Raw genomic sequence first — 14,366 nt, 5'->3', positions numbered from 1 at the left:
TCTACTGCCAACCTTTAGAGATGGTGGTCAAACCACGGAGTTTGCTGAAGTCACAGACTACAGAAAAGGCCACAGATAGGCTTCACAAGGGCCAGTGAGGGTCAGGCTCAAGGCCACGTCCACAAGATCCCTTCAGATGGGCATTCTCTCCCATTCTTTCTAAGCCATCGGTTTTCCCTAGGGTTGATTCTACTTTGGCATTTCCTTATCCTATAACTAATACTCAGATCCAATTGACAAGGAAGATGTGTTCAAACGGTGATGATGAACTTGAGTATTTTCCATTAACACAGAAATCTGCAGTAGCTAAAGAAATCTGATACGTAGCAGTAACACTCTAATTCTGCACTTGACAGAATACGAAGAACTGGAGCCCAGAGTTTAAATGGTATGCCCACAGTCACATACGAGGGGGAAAGCCTCAGTCCCAGGGAATTTTACTCCAGGTGCAATCTCTTTACAGCAGGCAGGTTTACAAATGATAGTTGGATTCCCCGAGTAGCCCTCAAAGGTCCCTTTAACTCCTAAGACTACTGAATTGTAACAACCTCCTATTCCCCATTGCAAGATGCATGGGGTTTCAAAAAATTGGTTGGTAGATCCATTTTGGGTACATAGCCCACCACAGATGAGGACTCCTAACATGCTGGCATTTCTCTCGGTTCGAAAATGCAAAGTGCACCTACAGAAGTCCTCAGGACTTGTCCGGGAGTGTTGTTAGAAAGCGCTGGTGATCTCAAAAGCCTAACCTGCTACTTTTAGGCAGAATGGTAATTCAAGTATTGTAGAGTTTACTAAAATATTTAGCTGTTGCAAACTTCTTTAAAAAAAAAAATTGTCAGAGCACAAGCAAGGGGAGTCGCAGGCAGAGGGAGAAGCAGGCTCCCCTCTGAACAAGGAGCCCAATACGGGACTTGATCCCAGGACCCTGGGATCCTGACCTGAGCCACCCAGGCATCCCGCTTTTGCAAATTTCTTAAGTTTTTTGCTCCTTTTTTGCTTTAGAGGGACTACTTGGTAGTTCATCTGAGCACCCTCCTATCTCTCACACACACTGGATGTATGTGTGGTAAACTCAGCTGAGTGTGTTCTCTGCACACGGGAAACTAAGTGGCTTCATTGAGGGTATCAAGGTAACAAGATTCAGAACCATCCATTTCAGGTCAGCAGAGAAGCAACAACAAATGTTGGTGATTAGCACTCCCTAACACATTTGCACAGCTGAGTTAATTAAGTACCTAACATCTTAGAAAGCAGAGAACTTTCCCTAAGGACCTGAAACTCAGGATGAGTAAGTGACCACTGGGGGATTAGGGATGTGGGGGAGAGAGGAGAAGCAAGGGAAAATGTGCTCCAAGAATGGACTTGAGCTCCTTAATTTGGCTTTGGTCCGTCCTCGGTAGCAAGGTCTGAGCTATAAATGAGTTTACTTCATTTGGGATCATCTGAGTGAATGGCCCATCTGACTAAGTGCAGGCCTGATTACCACATAGCAGATTGTGGGAAGAGCTCTGAAAACAGATCCTGTGCCTTGCAACTCAGTGTGGTTCCCAGACCAGCAGCATCTAGAAGTTTCTAGAAAGGCAGAATCTCAGCCGTCACCCTAGGCCTATTGAATCATCATCTAAATTTTAAGATTCTCTGCTGACTCAAAATCTGGAAAGCACTGCCATTAAGGAACCTGAGAGATTAAATACTTATTTTCCTCTAATTTTCAGAACGAGGAAGACACGCATGGCTTTCAAATCCTACATATCCTCCAAAGGAACAGCAGTCATAAGTTTTTCCCTTTTGCTCTTCACTTTCCTGTCAGTGGGTTTGCCTTCACAACCTCATGGTAATAGCTATTAGTGTCTATGAGCTCCTCGCTGGCTGCATTATATATTTCTCACTCTTTATTTTTTTTTTTTTATTTTTAAAGATCTTATTTATTCGACAGAGATAGAGACAGCCAGCGAGAGAGGGAACACAAGCAGGGGGAGTGGGAGAGGAAGAAGCAGGCTCCCAGTGGAGGAGCCTGATGTGGGGCTCGATCCCATAACGATGGGATCACGCCCTGAGCCGAAGGCAGACGCTTAACCACTGTGCCACCCAGGTGCCCCTATTTTTCACTCTTTAGACACTCAGCACTTAGCAGGGCATCTAGGGTGTCATAGATGCGTAACATGGCGTTCATGAGCTCTAGCTCCAAAGTCCCAGCCCTGCCACAAGCCTCTGCTCGCGTATCTGTAGGATAAGAAGTCTCCTCCCTCAGAGGGCTACTGCGGGCAGTAAATGAGCTGATACGGGTGACCTACTGAAGACAGCACCTGACACGTACTAGCTGCACAGAAGCGATACCTTGTTCTTAGGTGCTCAGTCAGTGTTGAGCCAATGAATGGATAGGAACTTCATATAAAAAATACTTTATGAAGATCAAAATTTGGTGTTCTGTTGCTTCAAAAATACGAAATTTTAATATGCAAAGAAAGCCTGACATAAGGGAAGAAAAAGGGAAGCAGGCTCAAAATGAGCCCAGAGGAAAGGCATGTGATTTGGACTCAGAAGACCAGAGTTTGGGTCCCAGCTCTATCCTTTTTATCAGCTATGAGATCTCCTATAAAAACAAGTTGCCATGATTAATTACTCTTTATTTCCTGGGGTTATGCAAAAAAAAAAAAAAAAAGGACTTGTAACTGATGGAGGAGGAGGGTAAGGCCCACCTTGCTCATTATCGTATCCCCACATCTCAGCCCAAAGACGCCCTGTGATGTGCTTGTTCAGTTGGACTGGAGCATGAACTCTCAATGGGGACAAAACCTAGAAATTGCATTGGTTCGTGGCCCTCTAAATCTCAACCCTAACAGACAAAATCTGTCCCTTAGTATTTAATTTTTTTAAAGATTTTCTTCATTTGAGAGAGAGACAGAGCGAGCACGCGCAAGTGTGAGCACACCAGTAGGGGGAGAGGCAGAGGGAAAAGCAGACTCCCCGCTGAGCAGGGAACCTGATGTGAGATTCGATCCCAGCACTCTGGGATCGTGACCCGAGCTGAAGGCAGACACTTAACCAACTGAGCCACCCAGGCACGCCATTAGTATTTAACTTCTTTACAGTGGGGAGTGAGCTGACCGGGAGGCAATGTCTAAAAAGGCTCCTTGGGAGGCAGAGAATGAGTGGGATCATCTGGGAGAAAATTAGATGTCTCAGACTCCATATCAGATGACAGTTTCTAAGGAAGAGAAATAAAGGAGCAGAAGACCACTAGCCAAAAGGCAAGCACAGTGAATGAGTGGAGAAAAAATTGATTCCAAGTTCAGGGTGCGATGATCTATGTGAAACAACTTTACATGGTGAAGTGCTGCACTCCACCTTGGCCCTGCCTGCAGAGGTGGCCATCATCTCCTGGTCGGCATCATGGCTGCCCTCGGATCTCTGGTGAAGCCCAGCATCATTAAAAAGAGGACCAAGAAGTTCATCTGGCACCAGTCAGACCAATATGTAAAAATTAAGCACAACTGAGGGAAACTCAGAGGTACTGACAAGAAGGTGCACCAAAGATTCAAGAGTCAAATCTTGACGCCCAACATTGGTTATGGGAGCAACAAGAAAACAAAGCACAGCCTCACCCGTGGCTTCCAGAAGTTTCTAGTCCACCACACCAAGGGGCTTGGAGTGCTGCTGCTCTGCAACAGATCTTACTGAGGAGAGATGGCTCACAGTGTCTCCTCCAAGAACCCCAAAGCTGCTGTGGAAAGAGCAGCCCAGCTGGCCATCAGGTGCCAATCCCAATGCCAGGCTATGCAGTGAAGGAAGCAAATAGATGGTGTATATGCATGTTGCATTTGTGTTAATAACCCATAAAACTATAAAGAAAAGAGCTATAGACCTGTATAATTCTGAAAAGAGAAGGGTTTTTTTTTTAAGATTTTATTTTTTTGAACTAAAGATAAACTTCATTTTTCATACTGTATTGCCCCTTCCTTGTTTAAGAAAAATTAAAAAATGGAGGACTGTAGGATAAAAAGCAAATAAAAATGAAGGGCGAGTGCTGAAGGCCGGTTGGTCCATGTGATAAGAGTCTTGTGGGCAACTTAAGTTGAACACGTGAAGGTGAAGTTTAGATGTTTAGTGCAGGTGTGGCCGTGGCTGGAAATGGCTATCACGTGGAGTTTATTTCGTCCAGCTGCATGTGTCAGTTTCTCTGACAGTCTGACTTTCTCTTTATGGCTGTTGAACAGGGCAGGAAGACATGAGTGCTTTTCTGTTTGTGCCTCGCTTGACAGAATCCTGAATTCTGTCCACACACCCCAGAAAGAGAAAGTTTTAAGAAACGTTCCAAGTTGGAGGGGCGCCTGGGTGGCTCAGTTGGTTAAGCATCTGCCTTCAGCTCAGGTCATGATGCCAGGGTCCTGGGATCGAGCCCAGCATCAAATAAATACTGATGCAGCCCCCAAACATTTTGTAGTGGGACTCTTCTGTAAGACCCCACAGCAGCCCCCCCCCCAATAGTGTCGGTGGTTATCACATGAACATTGTAGGATGTATACTAGCCCCAACAGCAGACTTAAGGGTTGAGGCTATGCAAGTAATCCTGAGTATTTCAATAAATTCCATCCACTTAACACTTTTCCCCAACTACTAAAAATGTGAGTTTGAAATCCTTCCCACACTACGGTTGGACAGTGGTTCTCCATCTTTTGAGGGAGGTCTTAGCAACCCTGGATACCCGGTGTCCTAATAACCCTCCTGCCACAGCCAAAGCCTTATTTAAATCTCACATGACCCTTTCAACACTTCTACTCTATTCCTGTTTCTTCTTCGGACAGTCAAAGGAATAAGACGATAAAGATAGGACACGTGTAAAGCAAGGATTTCATTTCCACTGTAACCTGAACACTAAATTTGGACCCTGGGTTCCTAAAGTGAATCTAATACCATTCACTGTGCTATTTCACTGCTTCAGGAACATTCTGCTACATTTCACTATCAGTCGTACTTGTGAGGAAAGGAGCCATTCTTCTATTCCAACTATTTTCAAGGATCTCTGATTAAAAAATCGATAAAAGGATAAGTAATTATTAAAAACATTCACAGAATTAATGTACATGGTATTTCTCATGTAGTTTGTCTCCTATCTTTTTAATTTTACTTTTGTGCCTTTCGCACAGTGGATAGCCTATTCTAGAATAGAAAGGGCAATCTCAAATTATTTTAATCCTGTTTCGCAGGGGAAGTAACAGATGGGTAAAGGAGGATTCTAAGAGGGGGATGAGGCTCGGTTTGTATGAAAATAACTGAATTTCTATTTTATTATAGCAATGACTTTAGACAGTTTGGGGGGATTATACTGTATTTTTATAGAAGCCTAAATCACACGACCAACAGAGGTTTATAACATCACTACCATTCCTAATGTATGCCATCAAAATCCCTTTATCAGCCGGCTATAATTTTTCAAAGCCCTTAAATATACCATATGGGTCATTTTGTAGTCTGGCTTGCTTAAGAAGAGGAATGCATTTACCACAGTCAATGCCCAAGATTCAGTGTAATTTGACCTCCTTTACTTGCCAGATAATCTCATTTGGTTTTGGTTTCCCTGGTGTGTGCTCAGCTCTGTGCTTCCCGGCAATCATGCCTCTAGTCCCCTGGGGGAGCTGAACCAGGCAGGCTCTTGACCTCCCTCTGCAGTCCTGGGGAAGGCTCTGAGCCCAAGCCACCCCACCGAGGCCACTAATTGAGGTGGTGCTTGGTGGAGGAAGGGCCCTCCAGACGGCTAATATGGAGTAGGATCAGCCCAAGGATTAGTAGCCTGTGACCTTATCTAACGCTTTTGAGCTGTTTATCCCTAGAAAGCTGCCCCCCCCATACTGAAGAATGTGGTCTATAACTGGAGTGATCCAACATCTGAAAGCACCCACAGGGAGTTTGGAATTCAGGATACAGCTGATTTTGAAGGTCCAAAGGGAGCTTAGTCATCTCCTGAGTGGAAAACCTCGGTTCACATCCCAGCGGGGTTCCCTTCTTGGAAAAGCCGGGAGTAACCGGAGAGGCAGTGATTCCTGTCTCTTTGTGAGGAGAACACTTGAACCTTGCATTGGTCAGAAACCTCTGGCTAAATACACAGCACTGAAGAAAGAGCCAGATCTTCTTTCAATTACAAACCTTTCTTCATTCTGATGCCTCCTATGTGCCTAAGGCTTTACGGCCAGACATGGAAGCAGCCTTCAGGGGGCACTCTCAAGCTAGGACAAGTGTTCTGTGCTCCACACATGGGGTGCCAGAATTCTGAGCTTGTTCAGAGAAAGAGGATTTGAAATGTCTAGAGGACAAGGGAAAACGGACTTTTGTAGCAACAGAGAATGCGCTTTGTTAGAGAGTTTGATCACGTCATGACTCTTACTCTAACAAAGATACTTGGTGTTTTCAGTTAAAACCAGCAAACCAGAGAAGGGGGCTGGCTCTCCGAGGAGCTGCGCAGTGCTCAAAATGGGAAGAGCAAAAGTCAACATGGTTTTTCCTAATGTGAGAGAAAACTCTGCCAGCTCCTTTTTTGTGTGAAGGTGACGACAATTACGCTCTTCTTTAGTGTGGCCCAGTTTAGAATACAAAACACCTGCCTTGTCAACCACAGGGGCCACATGGGATGAAGTGCTAGTCCTCGACCAATAAGGATGAGAATTTTGGGAAATTCTCGCATAGCATCAACGCAAAGGTATCAGATCATTTTTAAAATGCAGAGGTATCAAACTGCTTCTTAGACGTCACTTCTGGTTTTCAGTGTATTTGTATCTATTTTGACTTGTAACGAAGTTTAGAAAGGTTAATGTGGAAGAAAGAGGGGATAGCGAGACTTCTCAGATAGACAAGACTGGACAGCGACTGTCAGCAGTGGCTTCCGAATGCTAGAATCCTGGGTGAAATATTTTTCTTGGATCTGTACACAGTGGGGCAAATTCCCAACCCCATCTTGCCCACTGTCTTGGGGCTTTTGTTCTTCTCTGGAAAAGTAAGAAAATAAGAGATTCTTGCTCAACTGTAGTTGCTGTCTGATCTTTTTTTTTTTAATTAAATTTTGTTTTTTGATCGTTGCACGCGAACATGTACGTGAACATTGTAAGAAACCATATGGAGCTTTCTCATGTGTCCTTGAGTCCCTTCTCCCCCCTCAATGGTAACATCTTACGAATTTATATCACAACCAGGATATTGACATGGATACATGTTCAAGTCTAGTGTTGCCCTTTTATAATCACCCCCTCTTCCCACCACACCTCCTTGCTCCCCCCTACTGCAACCATAACCTGTGCTCCATTCCTACAGTTTTCTCGTTTGGAGACTGTTAGGTAAATGTAATCATATGGTATGTGATCTTTTGGGACTGGCTTTTGTCACTCAGGGTAATTCTCTGGAGGTTGATTCGGGTTGTTTTGTGTATCAGTAGTTCTTTTTTATTGCTAAGGAGCATTTTATACTAAAAGGGTATGTCACAGTTGGCTTAACTATTAACCTGTTGAAGGACATCTGGGTTGTCTCTGATTTTTGGCTACTGCTAAAAAAAAAAAAAAAAAAGTGCCGTAAACATAAATTTTCATTTGTCTGAAAAAATGCCAAGATGTACAATTGGTGGCTTGTATGGTAGTTGCGTGTTTAAAAGAAAGTTTGCCAGAGCAGCAGAACCGTCCTACGTGCTCACGAGTAATATGAGTGTTCCAGTTCCTCATCAGTGCTCCGTGTTGTCTCTATTGCAGCCATTCTGCTAAGTGTCTAGTGATATCTCATTATGGTTTTTAATTTTGACCTACACAATGGCTAATGATGTAAAATATCATTTCATGTGCTTCTTGCCGACATCCTCCTCAGCTAAATATCTATTCATGTCTTTTGCCCACTTTCCGACTGAATTTTTTTTTTTTTTACTTTCAAGTTTTTCAAAGTTCTTTATATATTCTAGAAACTAGTCCTCTATCAGGTATGTGGTTTGCAAATATTTTCTCCTAATTTATTCCTCATACTTACATCTACTTCACGGGGACACAAGTTCTTAATTTTGATAAAGTCCAGTTTATTTAACTATCCCTTTTATGGATTGTGTTTTTGGTGTCAAGGCTAAGAACTCCTTGCCAGGCCCCAGGTCGCGAAGATTTTCTACACTTTTCATAGCTTTATATTTTATATTTATACCATGATTTATTTGAGAGAGAGTGCGCGTGCAGGAGAGCGCAGGCGTGGGAGGCACAGGGAGAGGGAATCTCGAGGAGACTCTGCTGAGCTTGGAGCCAGATGTAGGCTCGATGTCACCACTCTGAGGACCCGAGCAGAAACCAAGAGTTGGCCACTTAACCAACTGTGCCACCCGAGCGTCCCCCATGCTCCATTTTTAATTTTTACGTAAAGTGTGAGACTTGCAGACCAGTACTGCTTCGCCACTGTCAAACATCACAGACAGAACTGTCTTACCTGCCTCCCCCACTGGTAGTGGGACCTATGCCTCCACCCTTGCAAGGCTGTGCCTTACCAAGCATTTATATGCCAGGAGCAGAGCAAAGATCCTCCAGGGGTTTCAAATCTATAGTGAAGACCTGGCTGTCATGGTGATATGGCATGGATGAAAGATGGCGTAGACCTAGAGCCCGACTCCTAGAAACTGTCACTTTCTAGATGCACAATATGGGCCACTTGCTCCACTACTCTGAGCCTCAGTTTCTTCATTGGTATTAAGATTTTGGAGATTAAATTGGATAAAATATGTGGAATGACTGGTACAAAGGGTTTTCAATAAATGATCCCATTCTTCAAACTGATCCATTTCAGCTGTTGAAAAATGAGCAATGGGCCATTGTCAGACAACAGAAAGAGGCCAATTGTATACAGCCAATCCTGAATTTTCTAAGGGCGGATTATCTAGTTGATAGGTAAACTAGGAACCTTGTACTCTTCCTGGCTTGGTGGCCAGTACTTTCCCTGGTAACGTAGCTACTGAGTACTAGTTCAATAAAGACAGCAAGTGAAAATTTTACTGTAATTCAGTTAATTGCTGGAAGATTGAAGGACTTAGGAAAATGACATGGGGAGGAACGGGTTTTTTTATTTGATTTTTTATCAACTATCATTAAATTATGGAAAGATGTGAAATACTTATGAAATTCTCTAAATTCTGTGAAGAAATTCTATCCATCAGAAGAAAAAATTGTTAGCTTACCTGAGTTCGGTCTTTAAAACCATCTGTATTAAATTTTGTTTCTTTTTTTAAATAAGCCAACTTTACAAATGGATGTTTGAGCTTGCTTACTGAATAGTATAACGTTGAAAAATGAGCTCCTCCTTTTACTTTTATTCTCTCCATACCTACCCTTTTGCTGTTCCCATTTTTTTCACCATTTCCTCTTCCCCTTATAGAAAAGGTAAAAAATGTCTCCCTCCTTTCTTTAAAAAAAGAAAAGAAAAATTCACCCAGCAACATGTCCAAACATAGTTCTGGAGATCACCTCTCATTGGGTCTGCCACAAATATTTTTATACAATTGACTTTTAAAAAAAAACCAAATAAGCACCAAAGGCATTTGTGTTTTCTGTTCTAGGACTGATTTAGAAGAGTAACGGGCAGGGTGAGGGCCTAGGTGGAAGCAACAGGCATTTCTCCTTTGTTTCGCGGGGTGCTGGGAAGACCAATTCGATGCCCTACACATAGGCATCTTGGGTCTTTTTTGGCAGCTTCTGCTCGAGCCGTTAGCAGCCTCCCCAGGAACCGTCCACTTCCCACCCTAACACTGGACCCTCAAAACCTGGAGCTCAGACACGTTTCTTAGCCTTGAGAATTGGATCGGTCCTTCATCAGTTTACTTGTCTTATCGCGTCGCCAGAGCATGTTTGAAGAGCAAGAGCTAATTCACATGAAGTAAATTATCAATTGTTGGCGTGTGTAGTTTGAAGTCTGACCCTGGCGTCTTCGAGAATGCCTAGGCTCTTAAAAATCTTCTGACTAGAAGAATAAGCCTGTGTTGATGCCAGCTGTAAAGCCTGCACGTAACCCTGAGTTGAAGGAAGTCGATACTTCAGTGTTGGCCTTTGATAGCCCACTAGGGGCACCTCTTCCTGGGGTCATCTGCTAATACGTGCATTCTCATCACAGCAGACCATCAGGGAGAAAGGTACAAAGAAAAAAATGATCTTCATAGAACTGACATGATACTAAATATTCACACACCATAATCAACCTCAAAGTTGATCTAAAATATAGACGGAGAACCCGGTGGCTCTGCTAACTTAATCTCTCTCCTATGGTAAAACCAACTGAATTTTGATACAGTGTATGTGCTTTGATTTCCCTTTCCATTGCTAACTACACCTAACGAACTCCATTATTACCCTTTGCTCCTGTGTTTTCATCCTATTAAGTATTCTTTTTCTTTTTCTCTTTTTTTTTTTTTTCCTATTCCAGTATCCCACCTCTCAGCGGTACAGTTCATCTCGACAGCCAGGGAGAGAGCCTGGATGCTCAAGGTACGGTTTAAATCTAAAATGGTATAGAATTATTCCTTGTCAACAAATTAAATTGCAGTAATAATGCCTTTGTAACAATTTATTTTCAAAATTCCATTATACAGTTACAGCAAGGATTCCAGTCAACATGCTCCATTAAAACATTATTTTTCAAACTATATTCCATTTCCCATGTGTATGAAAGGCTAATTAACTGCTATCAGCAATCCCTCTAAAAAGGGTCAAGCCAATTAAAGTTTAATTTTGAAGATATTATTAGTGATAAGTGGAAGGAGAAAATATTAAGATGTAGTCAAGTAACCTCAGGACATTCCATGGTATTTGTGAACAAATGAGTTTTTTTATTTCATTCATTTATAATAAAAAAAGGCAACAGCTCAGACTTTACAAAAGAGGGTGGAGCATATTTGGGGAGGAGACAAAGACTCAGGAAGGCTCCCCCCCCCCCAAGTTTGGGGTTTGTGTTTGAAACGCAATCATTTGACCTTCACTTATTTCCCACTGGTATTCTGAGTCTGTCTCTCTCTTTCTCTCTCTAATGCCTCAAGGTTCATTCACCTCCAGTAGCTCCCTAGAACAAAGGAACAATTAACTGAAATTCCACCAGATGGCAATATTTGGAAAGCCATCCACAGAGCTTTCAAAGCTGAGAGCTACTATTGTTCAGAGAGAGAATAGTCTCAGTGTAAAACATCCTTCACCGAAGGTATTCTAAACATCTTTAGTTTTACTTCTTTCCCCACAACATCAAAAGTTTTTAAAAAAAAAAAAAAAAAAAAAAAAAGTTAGGGAGGGTATGTGGTATTTCCTTTTGTTTTTCATTCCGGAATGATAAAATTAGAACCGTCATTCCTAAATAATTCTTCACGGTATCGGTATTAAAAGCGCAAATCAATGGATAATATACTATATTTGGTTTGGGATTTCATGGTGATAAATGCTATGATTAACGGTCATTTTTAAATTGAGAAGAGAAAACTAAAATTCTAAAAAAAATTTTTTTTAAGGAGTTGTCTTGATATGAAACCTAGTGAAATTTGCAGGTGTAAAATATTTACTTGTATTGATTTGGAATAATTTATTTAAATGGGATGAGTAAACTTTTCTCCTTTTGCTCTAATAGCAAAAAAGTGGAGACCCTAAACCCTGAGTGGCATCTAAACAGCTGGACTTTTCAAGGACCAGAGCTGGGACAGAGGGACACAGAAAAACATCTGTGGGCAGTTAAAATAGAAAGCACCAAAGAGAGTCTACCTAAGCTTGCTTCATACACCTAAAAGCAGACCTTGGCGTGCCCTTTGAAACCTGCTCTTGTGCTACGAGCCCTTCTGGTAGGGGCCCGTGTCTCTGGGACCGTCCTGGTTTAATTCTATTGTCTTGGAATATGGTCTCATTAGTACCCCTCTCGCCCTCAAAAGTATCTGCATTTGGATGACAAACTCTGTGGTTGCCTACCTTCCAGGCTGGTACGTTCAAAGGAAAAACTGATAGAAAAAGGTGGCCCAATACCTAAATAGGGTGTCTGTTTATAAACCTCCGTGTATCTAGGACTACAGGACAAATGCTCCCTTCTCTGTAAAGAGCCACGTCATGAATATTTTCTGCTTCGCAGGCCATACAGTCTCTGTCACAACTATTCAACTCACTGTAGTGTGACAGTCACCGTAGGCAATACATAAACGAATGGGCTTGGCCGTGGTCCAGTTAAGCTTTACTTACAGAAGCGGGCAATAGGTGGCACTGGGCTGGCAGGTGGTAGTTTACAGACCCTCGTGAGTGCCTTCTCCGCCATTTCCCATCCCCTTACTGGGACAGCCATCCTTCAGTCCTCTCCTTTGTCTCCCTACCCTTTCTAGGTCGCAGCCTCCTTACCTAATACCAGTTTCTGAGACGGTTGGTAGTTGCTTGAGGGACTGATCTCCTCAGGGGTGCGGTTCCAGGGCATCCCTGACTGAGTCTGGGCGCTTGCTTCGTGTCCACGTCTGTCTCTGCGCTCTGCCCGCCGTGCCTGTACCTTATACCTCATGACCTCGAACAGCCTCCCTTTCGAGAGAGCACTTGAACCCTAACGTGAAATCTGGGAGCAATAGCTATTTTGTAGGCAATTGAATTTTATGCTTCCATCCTCAGTAAAGAGCTGTCTGTGGAAAATGCAGCCATAACAAGGAAAGATGAACATTGACTGTAGCAGATTTTTACTGTAAAAATGGTACATTTAAAGGAAAGTTCGGAAAGAAAAAAAAATGACCCATAACACCATCCCAGAATAACTGTTTGGTTTTTTGTATATTTGCTTTTCTCACACGTGTTCCTATTTTTCTCTACTGGACATGAACTTTGTTTAACTTAGCGTTAGTCACAGACCTCTTTCAAGCACCTTCAGGATTATTGTCGGAGTAGAACAGATGATGTTCTGTTAGTGTGTCGTAGTATCCTCCAGTTTTGTTGTTGTTGGTTTGGTTCCGTCTAATTTGTATTTTTTTTTTTTTTTTGCCTATTTTCTTAGTACAAAATCCCAGAAGTGGATTATTCAATGATATGACCATTCTTACGACCTTTAATCTAGTTGACCATATTTCTTTCCAAATGGTTTGGAGTGTTTCACAAACATTTGCAACTTGAGAGGACTAGCCTCACTTGAGCTTGATCAGAACTAGCCTTTAATTCAATAATATTTACATATATTACTCCTATATGTAAAGAACTGTGCTAATTGCTTTGGTGTGTGTGTAAAAGTGGTAGGTTTTTTTCCACAAACCTTGGAGCGCCTGCTCTGAACTATGTGTTGTCGGGTTTCCATGGTGAGCAGAAGATGGCTTCTGTCTGAGTTTGACCTTACCGGGAAGCTAGGATAGATATATATAGTGTCTGCAACTGTATACAAAATGAGATACACCATAGGAGAGAGACAGAAAAATACATTGGGAGTCTGGGAGGGGTTGAGTTAGGGGGTGGTTAGGGATGGCGTCTGAGCTGAACCGTGGAGGTGAGTTGGACTGGAACATTGGATTGGAACATTCAGGTGGTGAGATTTGCCGTTTATTCCATAGACGTGTATTGGCAGCTAACTATGTGCCAGGTGCTATGCTAAAAGCTGGGGTTATAAAGGTAAACAAGACAGAGCTCTTAAAGCTTAGCATCCAATGGAATTGACGGCTTTAAAAAAAAAAAAAGTCTGCTAAGTAAGATACCTTGTCTAGCAGAAAATACATGGGGATAGAGGTGAAGCCAGGGTCCTCTTTTGAAGAGGAGCTTTTTTGTGGCTCTTCTTTTGATATGATCTTGTTCATTACTTGTCCTATCAGAATCCGTGGGAGATCTGCTTCTGTAAATTTGAAGGTAATTCTAGTTGGCTGACCAACATTCCAACTAAAATTGGCCTGTATTTACAGCTCCCACCCCCCACCCCACATGAGTCTATTCCCTGACCATGTACAGAGCTAGGACTAGAATCAGTAAGACCTACGTCCTGACCCCGGTCCCCTGATGACTGAGGCAAATCACCAAGAATTACAGGGGTTCATTTGTAGTTTTTCCAAACGGCTGGAAGGACCCTCAATCTAATCCAACTGACCCATTGTAAAGATGAACATTCCACTGTGAAGAGTGACTAGCCAACCATCGGGTGCTTTGGTGAGCAAGCCGTGGTATAAGAACCCTGGCTTCAGACTCCCTTCCTGCTGGTTCTGTGCTCACTGCTGTAATTTCCCCTGTAGTAAGAATGAGAAAGAATTTAGCCTGCACGTCTTTGTGTGCAGCCTGTATTTTTACCCAGCTCGGACTACCACAAACTTTAAAGTTTAATTTTTAAGTTAAAAATTTAAGTAGTAATGAATAGATGAGTAGTAGAAAGAGAGGGAAATGTGGACCAAATTCCTACAT

The 14,366-nt window shown here is 42.6% G+C and overlaps 1 protein-coding gene across 2 annotated transcripts in view; it reads left to right on the top strand.

Moving 5' to 3' along the window:
* Positions 1–14,366, top strand: part of MAPRE2 (microtubule associated protein RP/EB family member 2) — a 149,260-nt gene that overhangs the window by 15,208 nt on the left and 119,686 nt on the right. For both annotated transcript variants that reach the window (XM_040632607.1, XM_008691121.2), the window contains exon 2: positions 10,423–10,484. Coding sequence is in view for 1 of the 2 variants with exons in the window: in XM_008691121.2 (XP_008689343.1) it covers positions 10,423–10,484 (62 nt within the window). In the remaining variant the exon portion in view is untranslated. The remainder of the gene's footprint in view (positions 1–10,422; positions 10,485–14,366) is intronic.

This window comes from Ursus maritimus, unplaced genomic scaffold (genome assembly GCF_017311325.1).
Source record: "Ursus maritimus isolate PB19 unplaced genomic scaffold, ASM1731132v1 scaffold_18, whole genome shotgun sequence".
NCBI classification, from domain to species: domain Eukaryota; kingdom Metazoa; phylum Chordata; class Mammalia; order Carnivora; family Ursidae; genus Ursus; species Ursus maritimus.
The sequence above is the reverse complement of the archived record's forward strand: the minus strand, read 5'-3'. Positions and strand labels throughout refer to the sequence as shown.